Source organism: Plecotus auritus (assembly GCF_963455305.1).
Source record: "Plecotus auritus genome assembly, chromosome: 1".
NCBI classification, from domain to species: Eukaryota; Metazoa; Chordata; class Mammalia; order Chiroptera; family Vespertilionidae; genus Plecotus; species Plecotus auritus.
In genome coordinates, this window is record NC_137770.1 from 39,541,563 (window position 1) to 39,566,861 (window position 25,299).

At 38.9% G+C, this 25,299-nt stretch overlaps 2 protein-coding genes across 2 annotated transcripts in view; one reads left to right on the forward strand and one right to left on the reverse strand.

The window, feature by feature from the left end:
- On the reverse strand, positions 1–24,199 carry ACTR10 (actin related protein 10). Its single transcript, XM_080644102.1, has 13 exons — positions 23,825–24,199; positions 20,897–20,969; positions 18,717–18,799; positions 16,497–16,605; positions 14,124–14,231; positions 11,063–11,130; positions 10,322–10,401; positions 7,591–7,626; positions 5,512–5,591; positions 5,358–5,431; positions 3,879–3,960; positions 2,435–2,636; positions 1–410 (listed from the first exon to the last, which is right to left on the reverse strand). Exons 1-13 carry the CDS (start codon positions 23,899–23,901, stop codon positions 229–231), a joined length of 1,254 nt encoding a protein of 417 aa, XP_080500228.1. The 5' UTR covers positions 23,902–24,199; the 3' UTR covers positions 1–228.
- ARMH4 (armadillo like helical domain containing 4) overlaps positions 1–25,299 on the forward strand; it is a 257,827-nt gene that overhangs the window by 56,645 nt on the left and 175,883 nt on the right. The gene's annotated exons all lie outside the window — the stretch shown is intronic.

Below are 25,299 nucleotides of genomic sequence, written 5' to 3' on the forward strand. Positions count from 1 at the left end.
TGCTTTGCTATATTTTATTGATATAAATACAATGTATTTCATAAGCATCAACTACCATTTTACCACTACACAGAAAAACAAAAGTCAAAAGTATTAATAATGAGAAAATTACAGAAATGCTTTCACTTCCACAAAAGTCATCTCTAACAGTGTCTTGCATACTTTGTACAATTTGCTTGTAATTGGTCTGATAGATGAAATGAAACAAAGTTGAATTTATTCAAACTTTTATTTCTCAGTGGAAAATGCTCTTTTCATTAGAGGTGGTTGAGTTTTCCCGACATCAAACATCATTTCCAAAGGTGGGTTATTAAGAGAACACCAATCAGGAATACGGCCTGTCTGATTATAATATTCCTTTGAGACAGAACGGCTCCCCAGTATGTCTTGCAGCGCTCCGAAAATAGCTCCTGGGTAATAAAAATATTTTTATAACTAAGATAAAAACTTTTACCAGAAAATTTTATGTACACATACACCCACTTCGTTATATCACAAGACAGAAAAGGTAAAATTCAACAATGCAATTCAAATTAATTCCAGTTAAGTTGTTCTATATCCTATATTTCAAACACTACTGTGTTATGGCCTACTAAAAGCCCAGTGCACGAATTTGTGCACGGGTGGGGTTCCTTGGCCTGGCCAGTGATCGAGGCCTATCCAGGGGCCAGCAGGCTAGGGGGAGGGGCTGCAGGAAGTTGGCCAGCTGGGAGGGAAGGGGCCACAGGAGGTTGGCTGTGGAAGTGCACTGACCACCAGGAGTTGAGCATCTGCCTCCTGTGTTGAGCATCTGCCCCCTGGTTGTCAGTGCGTGTCATAGCGACCAGTGTTCCAGTCATTTCGGTTGTAACGGTTGCTTAGGCTTTCATATATATAGATAACAGATTATAGTGAAAATTGTAACAAGTATTACTGTGTTTAAAAGCAAGTGAGGCAGAGAGGGGTGGAAAGTATTTTCAACTCCATAAATACAATAAATACCCTTAGTTTTTCTTTGCCACAACTCTAAGATTATATGATAATAAATAAAACGGTACTGCAAAACCCAAAAAGCATCGTCATACCCTAAGAATCTATGCTGAAGACCTTATAAATACACCCCAAGGCAGTCTTTAAAATATAATTTAGTAACTAAATCCATTTGTCCTAGATCAAAATTGCATTTTGATGAAACTTTACTAGAGATACATTTAAAATGTCAATATTTTGTTTTTCTCTCAGAAAGATCCTGATACCTATTAGCTGAAACTGCATGATTAAACACAAATCAGAATGTATACAAAAATACACATTCATTCATGATTGTTTTTCTCTTTAAAGTAGTCTCTTTCTTAGGCTATTTCTTTATTTCAACGAAACTATCTTTTTCTAAAACATTCACTGAACTCAGTCACAAAAGAAAGTATAATTATAAAATAATCGATTTTTTAATCCATCCTTATTGTTGAAAGTATTTATAGTGTCCCCTTTCCTACCCCCATTGACTCCCTCACTCCACAACTACCTCTCAGCCTTCACCACACTCTTGTCTGTGTCCATGTGTTATGCCTAAAGAATCAATTTTCATATGGCTCACAGATTAGCTTTCTCTAAGGAATTAAAACATGTTTTAAGAAATGGTAGTAGCCCCCTAGCCAGTTTGACTCAGTGGATAGAGGGTCGGACTGTGGATCAAAGGGTCCTGTGTTCCATTATGATCAAGGGCATGTACCTTGGTTGCAGGCTCCTCTCCTGCCCAGGCCCTGGTCATGGTTCGTGCAGGAGGCAACCAATTGATGTGTTTTTCTCACAGAGATGTTTCTGTCTTTTCCTCTCTCTTCCATTCTCCCTAAAAATCTATGGAAAAATATCCTCAGGTGAGGATTTAAAAAAAAGGAAAGAAATGGTAGTAGCATCACTGGAATAAAGGCACAGCCCCCACTATTATGAGGGGTGACTCTAATTGGACAAAGAAGTTTATTTTTAAAAAATCAAAGTGCAGCCTGGTCAGTGTGGCTCAGTGGCTGAGCATCAGTTGATCTATCAACCAGGAGGTCACGGTTAGATTCTCAGTCCGGGCACATGCCCAGGTTGCGGGCTCGGTCCCCAGTGTGGGGCATGCAGGAGGTAGCCGATCAATGATTATCTCTTATCATTGGTGTTTCTATCTATCTCTCCTTCTCCCTTCCTCTCTGAAATAAATAAAAATGTTTAAAAAATATTTTAAAATATATAAAAAAATCAAAATGCAAATGCCAAGAGAAATAGGTGTATAATTCTGAAAATTAACTATTTAAGGGAAAATGAATGTTCATAGAAAATTCTTTAATAGTTTTATTAGTTTATTAAGTGGGCAATTTTGGACATTGAACCATCTATTCTATATCTCCATTAGTTATACTACTCAGGAACCAATTAGTATATAATCATTATATTTTAAAAACTAAGTTCTTACCTCCCAACCAGGCCACACAATTAGCTTTTGCAGGTGGAGTATGAATACGGAATGTCTTGGTGCCAAGTGTTTTCTTATACTTTGGTTTTTCTACCAAATACCTTATTTCTGCAAGCAATCTATGGAGAAATCCTGGCAACATAGATGTGCCACCTATGATTACCAAATTCTCTGCTAATTGCTTCCTAGTGTCTATTGGGCACTGTAATTAAAGAGAAAGAAAAAAAAAAGGATTTATCATTAACTGTATAAATAATATTTAACTAGATTTAAGAAAATATTCAGCTTAAGTATTACACATGAAATAGGTAATTATCTGTATTACAGAAGGGCCACAGAAAGGTTTCTTTCACAAGGGAGTTTTAATGCTACAAATATAACCACCCTAATATTGCCATATACTCATAAAGAACTTTAAAGATTTTAAAATCTAATAGTATAGAATTGTAAATTCTATGGGGCATATGGTGGTAATTATGTGAGTTTTCTCATTTTCAGGAAAGAGTTGAGCAAAGAAGATGAAAAGTAACTTTTCATTTCTTTTTTAGTAAAGAAAGTGTGGAAACTTAAATTTTCTAAAGGTATTATCTTCACAATATTATATCCAGAGCCAATTGTCGAGTGGGAAGATAACATTCTTGAAAAAATTGTTTCCATATCAGTGCTCTCTAAGAATTAGAAATGTAAAAATCCTTCACTGATGTTATATTTTTCATAAAAGTCCTTGAGTGGAGCTCTAGAGGTAGACAATATCTTCCAATGTGATGTATTTCACATAAAGTTCTGTGATTCCACAATCATTACACAAAAAAAGAAATATTATCATATACACCTTGGAATTTAAAATTCAACATTACCCAAATCTGCATTTGAAGAAACTATAAACCATACTAGCTACAAAATAAAAATCTGGTATTCCTGCTATGGAAAAATGAATGATATATCCATAATACTTACTATCCCTAGGTTGAAATATTGTAGGTACTATATCATAGTGCCAAAGTAAAACTAAATAATTATTACATTTAACATAAGAGCTAAAATACGTAAACAGCCCTAGCCAGTTTGGCTCAGTGGGTAGAGCGTCAGCCTACGGACCAAAGGGTCACAGGTTCAATTCCAGTCAAGGGCACGCACCTAGGTTGCAGGCTCCTCCCTGGCCCAGGCCCTGGTCAGGGCTCATGCAGGAGGCAACCAATTGATGTGTTTCTCTCACATCAATGTTTCTCACTGTCTTTCCCTCTCTCTTGCACTCTCCCTAAAAATCAATGGAAAAAATGTCCTTGGGTGAGGATTAACAAAAAAACAAACTAACAACAACAACAACAACAATAAAATAAAATAATGTAACTGATGGCTAAAATTAAAATAAAGAATATAAATTTAAAGTTTTTCTCTAAAGGGCTGTAGTCATAAATTTAAACATTTTATTAAATAAAAATACCTGCATAAGGGAATCCAATATTAAAGTGGCAACAGATTTTTCTTCATTATCTTGTTCAAAAAGAATTTCCACAACCGAATCTCTAATGAGATTAAAAACAGAGTGCTTTGTTGGCATCTCATAATATGATACAGAATATACCATTAGTTTTATTGACACATTTTAAAGTACCAATATCTTGTTAATATAGGATAATTATTCAAATACAACCAACGTGTTTGCATTTATAATTGAGAATAATAGTACCTGCCTCACAGGTGTTGAGGTGATGATTCAATGAGTTAATAGAACAGTGCCTGGTACATAGAAGGCACTCCCTAAGTATTGTCTACAATTATTATTATGGATAGATTTACATATATTTTGTCCAGCTATACCTCCATAAACTTAGTAACAGAAAAGGAACAGCATTCCATAAAAGTTAGTAAGACTCCACAAGCAGATCAGTAGTGATACAAGAGGTCTAAAAACAACAAAATCTGCCCTAGCTGGTTTGGCTCAGTGGATAGAGCGGCAGCCCGTGGACTAAAGGGTCCAGGGTTTGATTCCAGCCAAGGGAGGTTTCTCTCTCCCACTCTCTATAAAAATCAATGGAAAAATATCCTCAGGTGAGGATTATAAAAATAAATAAGCAAAATAAAAACAAACAAAATTCAACTCCCCCAAAGCATTTCTTTGTTTTTAAAAATAATACACAGCCAACATTGCTAGTTGCCTAATAAAATATCCACTTTTCATTTTTTTCTGCCCACCCCCCCCTCCCGCCACCAAATTAAAAGAACCCTATTTTGAGCAGAACAAGGAAGATATTTGTGGCAACAGAACAGTTCTATATCTTGACTGTGGTGATGGTGATTAAATCTACCTGTGTTAGAATTACATAGAACTATTCATATACATTACACCAATGCCAATTTACTGGTTTTGATACTGTATTATAGTTATGTAAGATATAAGTATTGAGAGAAATTGGGTGAAGAACATATGGGACTTCTCTATATTACCTTAGCAACTTCCTGTGAATCTGTAATTATTTGAAAATTTTAAAAAGATAGGACTCCATTTTTATAGTGGATATAATGCCTCAAGTAGAAACACTCTATCAGCCCTCCTTGCTGCTAGATGTACCTAAGTACCAGACAATAAAATGAAGGCAGAAAGGGTATATGGAACTTCTAGAAAGTCTCCATAAAAAAAGAGGAAGGTGCCTTTTTCTTTCCCTTCCTAGAACTGCTTGCTTGATATATTAGCTATAACTCCAGCAACCATACTAGACCCCAAGGAAAAAGGCTACACCCCAAAGATAATAGAGAAAAAATGTTCGGGTCCCTGATGGGAGCTGTCATACTATCCCTGAACTATCTACATCTGAACTTCTCTTACATGAGAGACAAGCTTCTATCTTGTTGAAGCAAATATTTTGAAAGGCCAACCATTTATTTTAGTTCATTATTTTGATCATAAAAATTAAGGTCTAACCTGATTGATCCAAGGACATGTAAAATCTTCTCTCCATCTAATGGGTAGTCAACATTTGGGGGTGGTGAGGGACGCTGAAATATAAGTAATATAAATATATAAATAAATACAAATAAGCTTCTGAAAAAAGAATATACATTTATTATGAACTTACCTCAGTATTCCCATCGATATTAAATTTTGCTGCTTGGATTTTTAGTCCACGTTTCAGATCACTTACAAAGCAAGTGCGCACTGGAAAGAAAAGAAGATTTAGTTATGGTTTGTCATTGAGTCAATCTACGTCTCTGTTAAAAAAAAAATCCTCTTCAAGTAGACATACTAATTATCCACTTATCTAACTTTTATAAACTATACCTGTCTTTAGTTAGCTTATAACAATTTATTCACAAATAAAAAACCTTGCTGTTCATCGAGTAGTCATAAGATATGTTGTGTTCATCTAACATAAAACCACATTAAAAAAAAAACAAACACCCTTTGAGGAAACTATTCCTTATATAAAGATTAACATAATAAAAATAAATTTTAGCCGAAACCGGTTTGGCTCAGTGGATAGAGCGTCGGCCTGCGGACTGAAGGGTCCCGGGTTCGATTCCGGTCAAGGGCATGTACCTTGGTTGTGGGCACATCCCCAGTGGGAGGTGTGCAGGAGGCAGCTGATCGATGTTTCTCTCTCATCGATGTTTCTGGCTCTCTATCCCTCTCCCTTCCTCTCTGTAAAATATCAACAAAATATATTTAAAAAGATAAATAAAATAAATAAATTTTAGCATCATGAAAATGTGTAACTGAATAGAATGTTTCTTTGAACAAGATTGATCCATATCTCTATATCTAATCTTATGTAATTATCTAGCTCAGTGGTCGGCAAACTCATTAGTCAACAGAGCCAAATATCAACAGTACAAAGATTGAAATTTCTTTTGAGAGCCAAATTTTTTAAACTTAAACTTCTTCTAACGCCACTTCTTCAAAATAGACTCGCCCAGGCCGTGGTATTTTGCGGAAGAGCCACACTCAAGGGGCCAAAGAGCCGCATGTGGCTCGCAAGCCGCAGTTTGCCGACCACGGATCTAGCTGATTCTTTTTTTAAAATCTTGGTTGGTTAGAACACAAAGCCAAATTTTGCTCCTAGTTATAGTAACACTCCTTAGTTTTCAGTTTTTTGGTATGATTATTTTCTCCCTCTTGCCACAACCCAATACTATCACTTTCCTTCTACTATGGCACCATTTTTGTTTTTATACTTTAAAATTTATTCTTTTAAAGATTACTTCTACTGCAAAGTACCTTTTATAATAAGCTGATTAAGTTATTCTCAGAAACAGGTAAGGGATAAAACATTTTTTAGTAGAAGCAAAATTTATGTTGCGTGCAAGAAATCCAATGATTTGGTTAATTATTTACAAAACATAAATATATTTACATATATAAAATCATTTTCGTTCACTAATTCAAAATATATTTAAGAATTTACAATATGTTAATATGTTAGACAATAAGCTAGGTGCTCAAGTTACTTATATATGTTATATTTTATTCAAGTCCTACGAACTATCTAAGTAAGGCAAATGCTAGCCTGCAAGATCACATATAGATGGCAGGGAAAGGTGCCCTTCTTTACTTTTATTTATTTATTTTTTAAAAATATTTTTATTGATTTCTATTTTTTAAGAAAAAAACCTACATGACATAAAACCAGTGGCTTTCTTAAGCAATTTAACTATAAGTTCATACTTTGGAAAGTACTAATTTCCTAGTAACCCTATATATTATATCTACAATTGAGACGTTTCTTCAATAACACATTATAAATAATGCCAAAAGCTTATGTAAATCTGAAGAAAAGTAAAAAATTTACATTATTCCATAGGCTATATATGAAATATTTTGGGGTATTACATAATGAATTTAGTATATTTTGTATCTGTGTAAACATTTTTATTTATTTTTAAAAAACATATTTTATTAATTTTTTACAGAGGGGAAGGGAGAGGGATAGAGAGTTAGAAACATCAATCAGCTGCCTCCTGCACACCCACTACTGGGGATGTGTCTGCAACCAAAGCACATGCCCTTGACTGGAATCGAACCTGAGACCCTTCAGTCCACAGGCCGACGCTCTATCCACTGAGCCAAACCAGTTAGGGCTGTGTAAATATTTTAAAACACATGCCACCCAAACCAATACTTAAAGAATCAAAGGGACAAAAATGGGAACTTAGTTTACCTTTAATGTCCTCTAAGACACCTTCTGGAATTGAACCTAAAACAGAAATTTTATTTAAAACTATACAATCTTAAAAGCAAAAACAGTCTCTTATATTGCATTCACATTTCCATTTCAGCAAAATTTTAAGTACTATAATTTAAAAAATATATATTTTTGTTGATTTCAGAGAGGAAGGGAGAAGAGATAGAAACATCAATGATAAGAGAGAATCATTTGAATGGCTGCCTCCTGCATGCCCCCTACTGGGGATCGAGCTTGCAACTTGGGCATGTGCCCTGACCAGGAATTGAACCCTGACCTCCTGGTTCTTAGGTCAACACCCAACCATTAAGCCATGCCAGCCAGGCAATACTATAATTTAAAACAACAACAAATAGAATAATTAAATTTGCTTTTAGGGAAGAAATTTCATCATTCAAAGCCAAGCCAAAGCACAGAAGATAAAGCCAGGTGTGCACAAAGCATTACTGAATGTCACTACTCATAAATTTGATAAAAACAAGATACCTTAAAAATACAGTAAAATAAATGGCACTAGACAGAAATTACCTTTCTACCATAAAAAGAAAATAAAATCTTTTCTACCATAAGAGATTTGTTGGCTATCTTGTGGTACTTAGAAGAAATACAGGGCTTAAATATGAGTTATTTTTATTTTACAAAAAGTGAAGTTTCAAGTTTGTTTATCTCTCCTATAATACATGATTGTCAATAACATGCTAACCTAATATATATTTTAGAAAAGGATCACATGCAGACTGCTACTTTTTTCCTTCAAGGTAAAGGCAACATTTTAAAAAATGAGTGAGAAAGTACCTAGTCAAAGAAATCTATACAATATAGAAAGCCTAGGAAGATGGATGTTTGGATATGTGATTTTGTTGCTAAAAATCTTGTTTTCCAAATCAGACTCAGAAACAAAATTTTCTAATCAAAATACAAAATCTTCTAAACTCAGAATTTCTTTTTTTTTTTTTTTAAATCCTCACCTGAGGGAGAGAGCGGGAGAGAAACCTCAAACCTCGGTTGCTCAGTTTGCCTGCCTCCTGCACAGGGTTGGGCAATCACCTGGCAGGAATTGAACCCTCGACCTTTCAGTGTGTAGGGTGAACTGCAACCAACTTTGCCACACTGGCCAGGATGTGAACTCAGAATTTTTAACTTATATTTCAGAGAATAAAAAAGCATAATTATTCTGTATATAATTTTTTTTGCTTCCCATATGTGCCCCAACCAAGGATCAAACTGCACCATAGGTATGTGTCCTGATCAGGAATCGAACCTGCAACCTTTTGGTGTATGAGACGACACTCCAACCAAATGAGCCACCTGGCCAGGGTTTTCCAACATTTACTCAGTGCCCAGGCACTATATTAGATTCTACAGATTGAAAAATAAGTAAGACAGGGATCCTCAAAGTCTATTGTGGGAAACTGGTAAGCTAACAGGAAAATGTGTTACATGTGCTATAGTCAATACTGCTGAAGGCTTAACAGATAGGGGAGCAATTTATTCTGCTTAGGGAAAACAAGGAAGGCTTCAAAATTAGCATGACATTCCAGCTGAGTCATGCAGAGGAATCAAAACCCCAACTAAGCAAAGAAAAGCATTCCAGGTAAAGCAATAGAATAAAGGAAGGCACAGGGTTGTAGGGCTATGATCCCTAGAAAACCATATGAAATTTACTGTAGCTGAAATAAGATGCAAAGGGCTGAGTTTAGCAGTTAAGGCTAAGAGGCAGAATGAAGTCAGATTGTGAAGAAACATGTATATCAAATGGATAATATGGATTTTAGCCAGTGGGAACCAACTAAAGTTGTCAAGGAAAAGAGCAATGCAATCACAATTGTTTTGTGGAAGTTACTGCTAGCAACAGTGAAAATTAGACTGAATCAGTCCAGAGAACAGGCTCCTGTAATAATCCAAGCAAGCAATAATGAGGGCCTACTTTACAATGTCCTTCTTTTCAGATGTTCAGTGGTGCGGGTGATTTTAAAAAAGATGAAATTTAAAAGAGATTTCTAAAGGAGAACAAAAGGACCTGATAACTCCCAGTTTTCTAAAAAGAAGGATATAAATATGTTATCCTTATCTAAGAATGATTCACTGAAATGAATTTAGAGAAGGAGATAACATGTTCACTTAAGTCTTAAGTTTGAGGTGCCTAGAGACATGCCTAGTTTACATCTAATGACCAGTTGGAAATATGAAATGAAGTTTAGAAGGGTTAGGCCCAGGGATATGTTTGAGAATCAACAGCATTCCTGGAAGTCAAAGGAAGAGGTAACATCAAAAGTACGTGAAAATCAACAAGGTCAAAAGTTCTAGAAAAGATGGCTAAAACTAAACTACTGGGTTTGGTGGTGAAAAGCTCAATAATAACCTTATAATTAGAGCAATGTCGTTAGTGATGTAGGGGAAAAGAGAATATACGATGGAGTTAAAAAACATAAGTTGTGCCCGGCCAGCGTGTCTCAGTGGTTGAGCGTTGACCTATGAACCAGGAGGTCACGGTTCAATTCCTGGTCGGGGCATATGGCTGGGTTGTGGGCTCGGTACCCAGTGGGGTGTGTGCAGGAAGCAGCTGATCAATGATTCTCTCTCATCATTGATGTTTCTATCTCTCTCTCTCTTTCCTCTCTGAAATCAATTTTTAAAAAAAAAAAAAAGTTGAAAAATGAAAAGCAAATAATGTAAACTACTCTTAAATAGTTTAAAATGACTTTACCCATCACAGAGGGAAGGCTCTGTTCTTTAGCAGCACTTGTGTCAACAGTACATAGCTCCAATAGTTGAGTTTCCAACTCCCTTAAGGTAAAAAAAATTACTGGAATTAAAATACTGCAAATGATATCCTTTTCTTATTTAATACTGCACCAGTGGGGTCCCTCAGCCTGGCCTGTGGGATCGGACCGCAACCGGCTCTCCAACATCCCCCGAGGGGTCCCGGATTGTGAGAGGGCGCAGGCCAGGCCGAGGGACACCACCGGTGCACAATCGGGGCGGAGAGGGACACAGGAGGTTGGCCAGCTGGGGAGGGATTGTGGGAGGGCTCCAGGGCATGTCTGGCCTGTCTAGCTCAGTCTTGATCTGCCGGACCCCAGCAGCAAGCTAACCTACCGGTCGGAGTGTCTGCTCCCTGGTGGTCAGTGCACATACAGTGAGCAGTTGAGCGGCCTTAGCATATCATTAGCATATTACACTTTGATAGGTTGAACGGCCGACTGGATGACAGGACACTTAGCATATTAGGCTTTTATTATATAGGATGTTTACTATATAATGTATTATGATGCTTTAAGTAAAGCGGTTTTATTTTTAAAAGATAAATATACTAAAGACGAACAGAGAATGAAATCAGTAACATTAAATGTCCATGTTATAAGTCCTCTATTGAACACTATAAAAAAATTAGCATCTGTTTTTGTGACACAGGTAAAGAAAATGTGCTAGATTCCAAGAAACTTACCTGTGCAGAGCTTTTCCTCCTAGGGGGAGTGCTCCCCAGCAATTTAGTACTGGGATTCCTTCATATATCTATAGGGTAGTTAAGGATATTACTATTTTAGGAGATAAAATGTGGTTTCCTTGATATTTTCTTCACCTTCTGCAGTATTGTTTTAAATCAGCAAATTCTTATTTTAATTTTTAATTGTTTAATTTTTTCTTTTTATTGATTTCAGAGAGGAAGGAAGAGGGATAGATAGAAACATCAATGATGAGAGAGAATCATTGACAGACTGCCTCCTGCACGCCCCACACTAGGGATCGAGCCTGTAACCTGGGCATGTGCCCTGACCAGGAATCGACGCTCAACCACTGAGCCACCCAGGCAGGCTTATTTCTTATTTTTTAAAGTTACAGAGAAATCAGTCTTTTTTCATATTCTTCTCCAAAGACAAAGGTTAAACACACACACACACACACACACACACACACACACAATTCATTAGTTAATACTGGGGTGTCCAATAAAGTAGCCACGGGCCACATGTGGCTAATTCAGCACTTGAAATATGGCTAGTCTAAATTCAGATGTAAAGTAAGAATAAACTACACACCAAATTACCAAATTTAGATTTAATACAAAAAAAGCCCCTAGTGCCGAAACGGGTTTGGCTCAGTGGATAGAGCGTCGGCCTGCAGACTGAAGGGTCCTGGGTTCGATTCCGGTTAAGGGCATGTACCTTGGTCGCAGGCACGTCCCCAGTGGGAGGTGTGCAGGAGGCAGCTGATCGATGTTTCTCTCTCATCGATGTTTCTAGCTCTCTATCCCTCTCCCTTCCTCTATGTAAAATACCAATAAAATATATATTAAAAAAAAAAGCCCCTAGTAAAATATCTCATTATTTTTATATTGATTAGTCTCTTTCATTTGTACTTTATAAATGCAGCTTAGAAAAATTTTAAATTATATTATGTCACACATTGTATTTCTATTAAACAGTACTGAGAGAATAGTGCACAATATTGTACTATGGGTTTGCTACCTTATTTTATATACTGTTTTTGATATTCTGCCAGTTATCTATACTAATAAAAGAGAAAGATGCAAAGTGACCATATCTGCTACGCCCACCAGCCAATCAGGAGTGAGTATGCAAATGAACCTGAAAATATGGCAGCAGCCCCGCCCCCCAGTCGCTCCGAGCCTGTGGGAGTCTGAGAAGTCAGGTGCCAGTGCCTGAGGTTGGCTGCAGCCCAAGAGATGAAGAAGCCATCTGCCCTGTGATCCCAGGCCACAGCCAGCTGGAGAAGCCGCCTGCCCCATGTCCTAGGGGAGACGGAGAAACCGGGCCCCAGTGCCTGAGGCTGGCTGCAGCCCAGGAGACGAAGAAGCTGCCTGCCCCGTGATCCCAGGCCACTGCCAGCAGCAGAAGCCTCATGTCCACCTGCCCCATGTCTTGGGGGAGATGGAGAAACTGGGCCCCAGTGCCTGAGGCTGGCTGCAGCCCAGGAGACGAAGAAGCCGCCTGCCCTGTGATCCCAGGCCACAGCCAGCTGGAGAAGTCGCCCACACTGCATCCTAGGGAAGACGGACAAGCTGCCTGCCTGCGGCCCAGGTGCCAACACCTGCGGCTGCAGCCCAGGCGAAGCCACCTGCCTACCATCCCCTGCAGCTGCAGCCGGCCTGGGCACCTATGGCTGACCAGAGAGAAGGAAGCCCGGATCCTGGGTGCCTGTGGTCTGCTGGAGGAGGGAATCCTGGATCCCGGGTGCGGGGCCAAGGCAGAGGTGGTTAGGGGCAATCAAGCCAGCAGGGGAGCAGTTAAGGACAACCAGGCTGGCAGGCAGAAGCAGTTAGGGGCAATCAGGCAGCAGGCAAGAGGTTAGGAGCCAGCAGTTCTGGATTGTGAGAGGGATGTCCGACTGCTGGTTATCCACCGAGGGGTCACAGATTGGAGAGGATGCAGACAGGCTGAGGGACACCCTTCCCCCGCCCCACCCCGTGCATGAATTTCGTAATATTTATAAAAAGGAAAAAAGTATATTGGTAAAAGCATGGGTATACATCTTGGCTATATGTTTGTATGACCCCGAGTTAACAACCTATCCAAACTTCTAATCTTCTCATTTACATAATGAGAATAATATTTAAGTTACAGGGCTGTTACGAGACTTAACACATAAAATACTTTATATTTAAAAAGCTACTGCCTAATTTAGTTCCTTAGGAGTCAATGATTCTTGATTCCCTTTCCCTAAGTATTTCTCCTAATAAATAAATGTATTTCAACCTCCTTTTCAATGTCAGGAGTTCTATTCTGGGACAGCTTGAATTACTAGAGAGTGTTTCCTGATGTTGTGAATGACGTAAAACTATGGCACTTACTGAGCAAGTTACTATGTGCCAGGTCCTTTGCTAAATACTTTACATACATTACCTTCCTCAAGTCACATAATGCCCCTATCAGCTGTAATTATTAATTCCCATTTTATGGAAAAGGAAACTGAGGCCCAAAGAGATTAAGCTACTTGAGCAGTAGCATACAACTAGTAGGAAGCATAGCTGAGATTTACACATATTTGATTCCAAAACCCAAACCCGTAAAGCCTATGCCATACTGCTGCCATGACAGTCTCTGGAGATAAGAGAGAAAAAGGTATTCAATATTCCACAGTGAGCCCTACAGCTATTTGAGGGCAGATTTCATGTCACCATTAAGTTTTCATTTTTCTTGATTTAACTTTCGCATTTCAGGTTTCTCCAATTACTCTTTTCTTAAAACTTGACTATCCTAATTAACTTCTCTAATATGTCCAATTAGCTGATGTTCCTCCTAAGAACTGAACATAATATTTATGAGGTCTAATCCCTGGAGTATATACTGGGACCAAGTCATAATAATAATTTCTACAAAAACTAAATTTAAGTCTCACAATCTTGTGAATTTTTTCCACATGATAATTTATATCTATACACGGTAACCCAAAATAGTTTGATGTAATAAAAACCATTTTTAATTAGCCCAATTATTTTAAAGTAGAGTAAAAATTTGCAAAATTAGCTTGTTGACAAAAAAAGATACAGGTAACACCAGGCTTTCCCTATATCCACAATCCAGGACCATAGCAGAGTTTATCCCAAGCGTCAGAAGAGCCATTAGATGGCTTGGAGCAAGCAAGACAGACGGAACCTAGAAAACAACAAAAGCAGAATGAGTGTCAGTAGTTGAAAGTGTTTGCTTTACATTTCAAATATATTAAAAAAAACTCAAGCGAACGTTATATGAATTTATATTATGATATCTAGTCAACAATTTGGTGGCACTAAATTAAGAACTGCTTTGGTGATTTATTTGAATTTACACATAATCAAAATACAGTATAATAAAAACATTCTTTAAATTCTCTAAGATGTTTCATTCCAAAAAAAGCATTAACAAAAAAATTTTTGTTCTCTCTCTTAGCGGGAAAACTGAGAGAGATAAAATAAGAGGTCTAGAAACATAAATTTGAAGGAAAATGCTAAATTTAAAAATAAAAAGATGTTTTTACTATCAAAACGAAAACACAGAAAAAGAATTCTTGATTGTCTTTATCCACAAGTTTGTAATATGAGCTATATTTTTAAACCATTATAACATAGCAGTTAAAATTAAATGGAAGAACTACAAAAATCCTTAGTTCTGTGTAACATTTTTTCAGTGAAAATTCGCCAGATCTGGTGGCACTCCAAATATTACATAAATATTCAATCAAAACATGAAAGTCCATCATAACCAAGTGACAAATAAAATAATGGCTATATTCCCCTTATTTAAATTGAGATAGCAGGTATTCTAGTTACCAGTATATATAAGGATACACAAACACAACTAAAACTCTAAGTATAAACACAGAGAATCATCTATTTCATTCAGATAAGAGCTGACATGATTTCTTGTTTTGTCTGTGTTCTCCCTACTGAAAACCAAACTCCTAAATCTAAGGATAAGAGGAATGTAACCTGTTTCTCTGTCTTAATACATAATAACTTAGAAATATTAATTGCCCTATCTCATAAAGACATTATGATCTTTTATATATTTTGAGCTCAGTAGAATGTATGAAAAAAATACACATGATTAATTTCTTTTAAAAAAAATGTTTTTATTGATTTCAGAGAGAGGAATGGAGAAACAGAAACATTGATGAGAGAGAAACATTGATCAGCTGCCTCCTGCACACCTCCCACTGAGGATGGAGCCTGAAACCCAGTCATGTGCCCTGATGGGGATTCAAACCAGTGACCTCTCAGTGCCTGGGATGACACCCAACCAACTGAGCCACACACACCGGGCTTTCTTTCTTTATTTATTTTATTGATTTTTGAGAGAGAGGACAGAAGGGAGAGGGAGAGAGAAAGAAAATCATTGGTTGGTTGCCTTACACATGGGGCCCGAGCGAGACTCGAACCTGCATCCTGGGTATGTGCCCTGACCAGCAATTGAACCAGTGACCTTTCAGTGCACAGGACTATGCACAGAATTTCTATGTTGAACACATTTTATACAATCTTCTAGTTTCCCTTGCTGAAAAATCCTAAATTCCTAAGGTAGAAATTTTAAAAATTTTTATTAATAAAGATTATCTGTATGATCTTTTCTTAGAATGTGAAACTTAATAATGTGAAATCATAATTTGGTCTTTAAAATTAACTCCTATGAAATGAAAGTTGTAATAAATATCACTAATATCAACACGTAAGAGTCATTCCTGGCACTGCCTACCCAGTTTAAGGGAAACATTACTTGAGTATTCCATTTAATAGGAATTGAAAGCCTAAAATAAAAGAATTGAAGACTTCAGAGTACTCAGCATAACTGAACGACAGAAAGGAGAAAGATCTGAAAGAAACACATCATAAACTCCACAGTATACAATTTACCTTTAAATTCTGGAAAAAAATTAAAAAGTCCCCGAACAGAAAAAGCTATATTAAAATAAATAAATAGCCCTGGCCAAAATTGCTCAATGGTTAGAGCTTCAGCCTGTGGGTTTGATTCCCGTCAAGGGTACATACCTGGGTTGCAGGTTTGATCTCAGCTCAGGCAGGGTGAGTGCAGAGGCAACCAACTGATGTGTCTCTCTCACATAGATGTTTCTCTCACCACCCCCCTAATCTCTCTAAAAACTAATGGAAAAAATATCAGATGAAGATTAACAACAAAATAAATAAGTGAATAACAGAAACACCAATAAGTCAGTAAGAAGAAATCTTCATTTATCTAATTAGTGGATGAAATGCTAATTATGCATGAAATAACTATACAAAGAAAGTAAGTTTCAGGAGCCTTTGCTTTATACTCTGTTATCTGGTTTCTCAAATGCACTGTGCAGTACAGACAATGAAAGAAATAAATGAGGACCTTTAGTTTAAGCTTTAAGTACCTACCAAAAACAACATATAAAACAGGTACCTCAAAATACTTGAAGAGAACGCGAGTGAGTGTCTCTCTGAAGTGGGAAGGACATAGTACTGATTCAATAACCACGACTCGGCGATCTCTGGGATTCACCAACAGATGCCTGAAAAGTAATAGTTTTGGGTTTTTATTTTAAAAAAATTTTTTTTAAAAGTAAAAGTTTGTATTTATTTTGGTACATAATGTAATTTGTTAAGAATAGAGAAACTATACTACATTAGTTTAAAATGCTTTATGACAAAAAGACATCTTCGTTTTATTACCCAGGAAAGATAACATTTCTGACCTCTTACTACATTTCATGCACTGTGTCAGAAACTTCACATCTATTAACTTATCTCAGAAGACAAAAATAACAATCTACTTTGAATAACTTGGGCCATTAAAAAGACATTTTCTTTCTTTAGGTTACAAAAGTAAGAAAAAAATATATGCTCACAAAACTCCATATAGGATGTAAGTTTATAACTTGGAAAATATAAATACCCTAACGCTTCTATCACCAATTTTATATATTTTTTTTACCATTTTGTATATTTTCATTAATATGTAATATAATATAGTGCACATATATATTTTAACAGAAATATTCATTCCATAGTTGTTGTTCTGCAACGTGCTATTTTCAATTACCAATATATCTAAGATACCTTTTTGTATCAGTACATATAGACACAGAACTCTTTTCTGAAGTCTGTTTCATTATAAGGACATACAATAATTTAATTTCCCAACCCCTTTTATTAATGGACATTTTATTTGTTTTCAACATTTCCTTATGCTTAACTGTTTTTTAGTTTCAAATACACTGAGTGGCCAGATTATTATGATCTCTGAACGCATAATAATCTGGCCACTCAGTGTATGTATGTATATGTGTGTGTGTGTATATATATATATGTGTATGTATATGTGTATACACACACACACACACACACACACACACTAGAGGCCTGGTGTACGAAATTCGTGCCTGGGGGTGTGTGTCCCTCAGCCCAGCCTGCACCCTCTCCAATCTGGGACCCCTCGAGGGATGTCTGACTGCCCCTCGAGGGATGTAGGACTGATCCTGGTAGGATCGGGCCTAAACGGGCAGTCGGACATCCCTCTCACAATCCAGGACTGCTGGCTCCCAACTGCTCGCCTGCCTGCCTTCCTGATTGCCCCTAACCGCTTCTGCCTGCCAGCCTGATCACCCCCTAACCACTCCCCTGCCAGCCTGATTGCCCCTAACTGCCCTCCCCTGCAGGCCTGGTCACCCCTAACTGCCCTCCCCTGCAAGCCTGGTCACCCCCAACTGCCTTCCCCTGGAGGCGTGGTCCCCCCCAATTGCCCTCCCCTGCAGGCCTGGTCACCCCTAACTGCCCTCCCCTGCAGGCCTGGTTCCTCCCAACTGCCCTCCTCTGCCAGCCTGATCGCCCCCAACTGCCCTCCCTTGCAGGCCTGGTCCTCCCCAAATGCCCTCCCCTGCAGGCCTGGTCCTCCCCAACTCCCCTCCCCTGCAGGCCTGGTCACCCCTAACTGCCCTCCCCTGAAGGCCTGGTTCCTCCCAAATGCCCTGCTCTGCCAGCCTGATTGCCCCCAAATGCCCTCCCCTACAGGGCTGGTCACCCCTAACTGCCCTCCCCTGAAGGCCTGATCGCCCCTAACTGCCCTCCCCTGCAGGCCTGGGTCCCCCCCAACTGCCCTCCCCTGAAGGCCTGGGTCCCCCCCAACTGCCCTCCCCTGCTGGCCTGATCGCCTACAACTGCCCTCCCCTGCCAGCCATCTTATGTCCATATGGGGGCCGCCATCTTGTGTCTTGGAGTGATGGTCAATTTGCATATTATTCTTTTATTAGATAGGCTTAGAGGCCCGGTGCATGAATTCATGCATGGGTGGGGTATGGCCAGCCTGGCCACGGGGAGTGGACATGGGTGCTTGGCTGGCCTGCCTGCTTGCTGGTCGAACTCCTGGTCGAGGGGACAATTTGCATATTAGCCTTTTATTATATAGGATATACATTGAGTGGCCAGATTATTATGCATTCAAAGATCATAATAATCTGGCCACTCAGTGTATATTTGGAAAAGGTTGAAAGTAAGCAAGTAAAAATGGCAATGGAGTCAACTTTTTTCTTCTTAAGATATAATACAACTAAATATCACTATGACTGGCATAAGAAAAATCTAATAAGAAAAGCTGGGGTAAAAAACAAATAGCATTGCATCCTACCTGAAATACAGTATGTGGATAAATTCCTTTAGGTAGGAATATAATTCTTCTGTATTGATATTATATTGAACAACTTTGATAGGCTATAAAAAATTAAAATAACTTGTTAATTTATAATAAATATTTTCAAATTAAAACATGCTCATTTATCTTACCAATGTATTTTCTGAATCGATACATTTCATATGTTGTTGATCTTAATGATGCATCCCAATACCAAATACAAAACTGATGTGCTAGTCTCTTCTGCTACATGTGCTTTTATAAAAGCAAACATGCTCATAGTTGATTGTTAAATAAGGAATACTGTCTGTACTAATGTGAAATTTGTATGAGTTCATATTAGGCAAGAGGAACTGAATATATGATAACAGAGTTATTACCTTCATCAAGAAAAAGCAAGTCATAACACAATTTACCATAGCTAAGATTTGGAAACAGCCTAAGTGCCCATCAGCAGATGAGTGGATTAAAAGACTGTGGTACATCTACACAATGGAATACTATGCTGCTGTAACAAGGAAGGAACTCCTACCATTTGCAACAGCATGAATGGACCTGGAGAGCATTATGCTAAGCAAAATAAATCAGTCAGAGAAATATAAATATCACATGATCTCACTCATTTGTGGAATATAATGAACAACATAAACTGATGAACAAAAACAGATCCAGAGACAGAGAAGCATCGATCAGACCATCAAACCTCAGGGAATACGTAAGGGATGGTGGGGATAAAGGGGAGAGATCAACCAAACGACTTGTATGCATGCATATAAGCATAACTAATGGACACAGACACCAGGGGGGTGGGGGCATAAGCGGGGGTGGGGGTGGGGGGGACAATGAGGGGATAAGAACACATATGTAATACCTTAGTCAATAAAGAAAAAAAAAAAAAAGAAAAAGCAAGTCATTAACTTGGTGGCCACACAGGTAGGTTCCCTTTTAGATCTACGTTTTAAAAGTTTATGTGAGTCTATGTATTAGGGGCCCTCTTCTGAGTGGACCCTTTCATTACTTTTTTTTTAATTGATTTCAGAGAGGAGAGAGAGAAATATCGATGAGAGAGAATCATTGACTGGCTGCTTCCTGCACGTCCCCTACTGGGGATCGAGCTGCAATCCGGGCATGTGCCCTTGAGCGGAATAGAACCCAGGACCCTTCAGTCCACAGGCCGATGCTCTATCCATTGAGCCAAACCGGCTAGGGCCCTTTCATCACTCTTTCTTGGGCTGCATTTACTCTTGGTCCCACCTTAACAACAGTCCCAGTGGCTGGCTCAGAGCTCAGTTTTATCTGCATTGTCTCAGTACTCACTGACCAACATTTTCAATCCATCATTTCTTTTTATTTTTAATATCCCCAAGACAGCCTCTAGCCACATTCAGTTGCAAGCCAAACTGAGAGATCAATTACTGGTTTTTGCTAGTGTTCTGATTATAGTTACATGAGTTTTATATGGTCTACCCCAACACTGTTTTTTCCATAAGCCTGTTTTTGTTTGTGATCAAAGTGAGGTTTTTCAGGAACATAAATATTAAGTTATAGCAGAAATATCTATATTGGATTTAAAAGGTGAATTTATGGCAAGGAAAATTATTCTTTCTATTATTCTACAATTCCTAATTTGCCAAATTAGCTTTGACAAAAAACAACTGTCTTTTAAAAAATGTTTTTCACAGTTCTTTGGATCTTGGAATTACAAATAAAGGACTGAAGACCCATCTTATATTTTGAACAGAGTAAGAATAGAGGTTTATTATAAAGCGCAAAAAATTATTTTTCTAAGGTTAAAAACTTTCTCTTGATATTATATAATTCCATCTAAATAAAATGTACAGAAAAGGCAAATCTTTAGAGACAAAAAAAATGAGTGGTTGGCTATCGGTGGGAATGGGAATAAATTCTAAATAGGCATTAGAAATCTCATTGGGATGACAAAGAAGTTTTAAAACTGGACTGTGGTGATGATTATAGAACTTAATTTAAAAAATCACTAAATTGTACACTTAAACAGGTGAACTTTATGGAATGCATAAACTAAATAAAGATTCTTAAATTTTTTCTTGGAATACAGTAATAAGATATGTAGTTAGCACTGTTCTAATCTTATTTGAAGTCACATTTAAAAACATTTTGCATTACAGTGTTTATTTCTAATTTGTTTAAGAAAATACCTTAGGCATGCCAGCTTTTTTTATCACACTAGGAATTATGCATCTTGGACTGGTTTCTCCAGCAAATCCACATCTGAAAATAAACAGAATATTGAAACACTCTACTTTTATAAGTCTTTCTATATATTTATCACAGAAACAAGTTTTTCTGTATTTATTTAAAAAACATAAACAGCCGAAACCGGTTTGGCTCAGTGGATAGAGCGTCGGCCTGCGGACTCAAGGGTCCCAGGTTCGATTCCGGTCAAGGGCATGTACTGTGGTTGCGGGCACATCCCCAGTGGGGGGTGTGCAGGAGGCAGCTGATCGATGTTTCTCTCTCATCGATGTTTCTAGCTCTCTATCCCTCTCCCTTCCTCTCTGTAAAATATCAATAAAATATATTTTAAAAAAAAAAAAAAAAAAAAAAAAAAAAAAAAACATAAACACATCTGGAAACATCACTGATACATTCAAAGGGACAAAAAAAAAAAAAAACCCACAAAAAAACGAAAGAAAAAGTTAATCCCATCTATTTGTAATTGCACATTACAGTGAAAAATTGTTTCAAATTAGCAACCCTGGATCTGTACTGTATTATGTGATTTCATTCATATGAGTTACTTATTAGTGCATCATTCTACTATTACTAGATTCTACAGTGACATGTTTTCTTTTGGTCTATTTTTTTTAAAAAAATATGTATTTTATTGATTTATCACAGAGAGGAAGGGCAAAGAAGAGAGTTAGAGACATCGATCAACTGTCTCCTGCACCCCACCGCTGGGGACGTGCTCACAACCAAGGCACATGCCCTTGACCGGAATCGAACCTGGGACCCTTGAGTTCGCAGGCCAATGCTCTATCCACTGAGCCAAACCGGTCAGGGCTCTTTTGGTCTATTTTTAAAATATATACATTTTTGCCCTAACCGGTTTGGCTCAGTGGATAGAGCGTCAGCCTGCGGACTCAAGGGTCCCAGGTTCAATTCCGGACAAGGCGGACACATTCCCAGTAGGGGGTGTGCAGGAAGCAGCTGATAGATGTTTCTCTCTCATAGATGTTTCTAACTCTCTATCCCTCTTCCTTCCGCTCTAAAAAATCAATAAAATATATTAAAATATATATATATATATATTATATGTATATATACATTTTTACTCATTTCAGAGAGGAAGGGAGAGAGAGAGAGATAGAAACATCAATGACGAGAGAGAAACATTGATCGGCTGCCTCCTGCATACCCCACACTGGGGATGGAGCCGCCAACCCAGGCATGTGCCCTGACCAGGAATGGAACCGTGACCTCCTGGTTCATAGGTCAACATTGAACCTCTGAGCCATGTGGCCTCTTTTGGTCTATTTTTAAACTATGAATATTTGACATAGTTAGAATCACACTATTCATACATCATAAACTCTTATAATAAGCTTCTTCCCATATTTAGTCTTCATTGCTATCATTTTAAATAGTGCATAGTACTTCATCCTTTTAAAAAACAATTCTCCTTTCTTGAGTATTTAGGTATTTCCATTTCTGTTTCATGTTAGTGAAACACACCTTTGCTTAAAATGTTGCTAAAAAAAGATCACCATTTAAGTGTAGTCTGAGGATTATCTCTTCTTGTCCTGTCTAGTTTGCAGTACTGCTCTCCTCCTATTTATCTCCAAATAGCTCTTTCCATCTTCTACTAATCACATCTCCATGTTTACTTGCACCAGTGCTCCTCAAATTTCCCAGGATGCAAGTCATCAGCCAGCTTCAATTTTCCTTTTACTTTATAGATTCATCTTATCACTGTGTCTTTGTCAACATTCATCTTCCTGTATTGCAGCTTTCTGCTTCTCATTTCCTTAACATATTTATATTTGGGTGTCAGCCTCAAGGTATTTATTATGCTAGAAATAAACCGTTAAAAGTAAATTTAAAAATGTAAATAAGGGAAGATAGTGCATCAAATAGTAAGAGAATGGATTGTTTAATCCAAGGACTGTTTAATTCAATTCTGGTGCACCTGAGGTTCAATTCTTAAATAGGCTCTTCTGACCATTTATTCAATGAAGTTATTAAATACCTACTACATGTTAGGCATTAAGATTTTATGTACATGAAGATTTTCAAATGTTTCCATTTAAAATATATACAAGATGCAATTCTGGCTGTCACTCTCCTCTGTCTTGAGCCCAGTACAAGGGCTCTCAACCTGGAGTCCAAGGACCACTGTGATACTCACCAATCCCTAAAACTATGTGCAAGTACATTAAGGTTTGTGTATATGTAGCTTTCATTCGGTCGTCAAAGGGATCTATGCCATCCAAAAGGTTGAGAAACAGTACTCTAATGTTTACAAGTTGCCTTTTAAAACATGTTAATTTTGCTAATCTAAGAGGTGATTTTTTTTTTTTTTTGGGGGGGGTGCAATCTCGAGAGTCTCATCTATAGGGTTTCACATCTTTGATGTGTTCAGTCTCCCTAATTTGACTTCCTACTCTTGGGGAGCAATGGCCCCGTCTTGGATATACTTGGATCTCCAGCACCCACAGACGCTCCATTCAGTGTTTAAGGATGGAGATGGTCACCAGGCGTGACGATTCGGTGGCTAGCTTCTTGGGCTGAGAAGTCCAGGGGAAGCGGGGTCTAGCTCACCGCTGTCATCCCCTGCAGGGGTAATCCCAAAGGGTCTGTTCGGTTTGGGGTAACTACCCGACTACCCGGCGCATCGGCGAAGGCAGTTCTCCCGAATCCTCTTGGGCCTCCTTGGGAGTCAGAACCCGGCCCCCCACCGGATCCTGGTATTCGCATCGCCCACGGTGGAATAATAGTGGCCATCATTTGCGGGGGGAGTGGGGACGTGAGCCGGCAATGAGGACCCGGCCCGGCCCTGGGCCTGGGTGTCGACCCCCCGCCCTTCTCCCCAGACGACCGCAGCCGGCGCCGCGGCCACTCACTTGGTAAAGGCTTCTCCCAGATCTATCACGACCGCCGTCTTCTCCCCGCCGCTCCCCAGGCCCTCGTACAGCGGCATGGCTGTAGAAAGGACGGTTGGGCAGGCGGACGCGGACCCGCGGGCCTAGGCTCTTCAGCTCTGAGGGGGTGGGGGCGGGGGCGGGGGCGGGGGCGACGGTGGGGGCCTCGAGTGGCCGCGGCGCGCCGGACCCGGGCTGTCCCAGGCTGTGCCTCATCCGCGTCGGACCCACACCTCGCAGGCGACCCGGTCGGTGGGACTAAGGAGGAAGAAATGCGCCTTCCGCCGCTGGTCTGGGTGCGGGGGGGCACGGGGTCGAGGTGAACCGAGGCGATCAGGCGCGCCGGCCGCCCCGAGTGGGGCGGAGCCAACCCGGGTCCTTCCCGCCGGACACGCCCTCCAGGGGCGCTGGGGCTGGAGGCTTCCTTTGCAAGTCTATGGCGAGGTGGTTTAGAAGCTGAAAAAAGCGGAAAGAGAAGAAGACAAAAGCTCAAAAACTGATTCGGGCTGTCATGAGCAAATTTTGCTGTGTCCGGTGGTTTGCCTATAACTTATACTTCTCAAGAAATACAAAGAATAGATGTTTTCTTACCTGTGCAAACCGAAACTCAGAGATTCAGTTACATTCCCAGTGTCCCAACAGCAAAGCCAGAATTGGACCCTAAAACTATATGAGTTCAAAGCCTGTACTACTGATACTTTAGACTCTAAAGCAGTGGTCGGCAAACTCATTAGTCAACAGAGCGGCAAACCGCGGCTCGCGAGCCGCAGTTTGCCGACCACTGCTTTAGAGAATAATACGTATAGACAACTTTTAAAAAATATGTGTATTTTGTTGATTTTTACAGAGAGGAAGGAAGAGGGATGGAGAGCTAGAAACATCAATGAGAAACATCAATCAGCTGCCTCCTGTACACCCCCCACTGGGGATGTGCCTGCAACCAAGGTACATGCCCTTGACCAGAATCAAACCAGGGACCCTTCAGTCCACAGGCCAATACTCTATCCACTGAGCCAAACCAGTCAGGGCATGTATGGACGTACAACTTCTTAATTGATAGTCATTCCAATGAAAGTTTTCATTTTACTACAAAAGAAATCAGTTTAAAATAGCATAAACCATTTTAAGCCGTGGAGAAACAAGCGTTCCTGAGGAGCTGTGTAACCTGAGAAAAGTTAGCTGTTCTAGGTAGGTCACTATGCGCACACCATAGGTTGTTTACAACTTTATCGTTTGACAGCTCTATTTGTTTCCTGCTGAAATTGTTATGGAAAAGAGCTATTGGGATGGGTTGCTGCCTTGTCTAAGTTATTGGGAAGAGGAATGACATGTTTTCACCAAGTATGTCTTCTTATGTGCTATGGATGCTTGCACCTCCCTACAAGGACAAGGTCTTAACATAGTAAGAGTTAAAGTAATACAATGCATAGATGTGGACAATATAATGTTAGTAGAAT

Excerpts from the sequence above, each read along its gene's own strand:
- ACTR10 (XM_080644102.1), bottom strand. The coding sequence starts at position 23,901 with ATGCCGCTGTACGAGGGCCTGGGGAGCGGCGGGGAGAAGACGGCGGTC. Across the intron at positions 3,961-5,357 it reads CATGTCCTTGGATCAATCAG|AGATTCGGTTGTGGAAATTC; the intron begins GTTAGACCTTAA and ends TAATCTCATTAG. Across the intron at positions 2,637-3,878 it reads TATTGGATTCCCTTATGCAG|TGCCCAATAGACACTAGGAA; the intron begins GTATTTTTATTT and ends CTTTAATTACAG.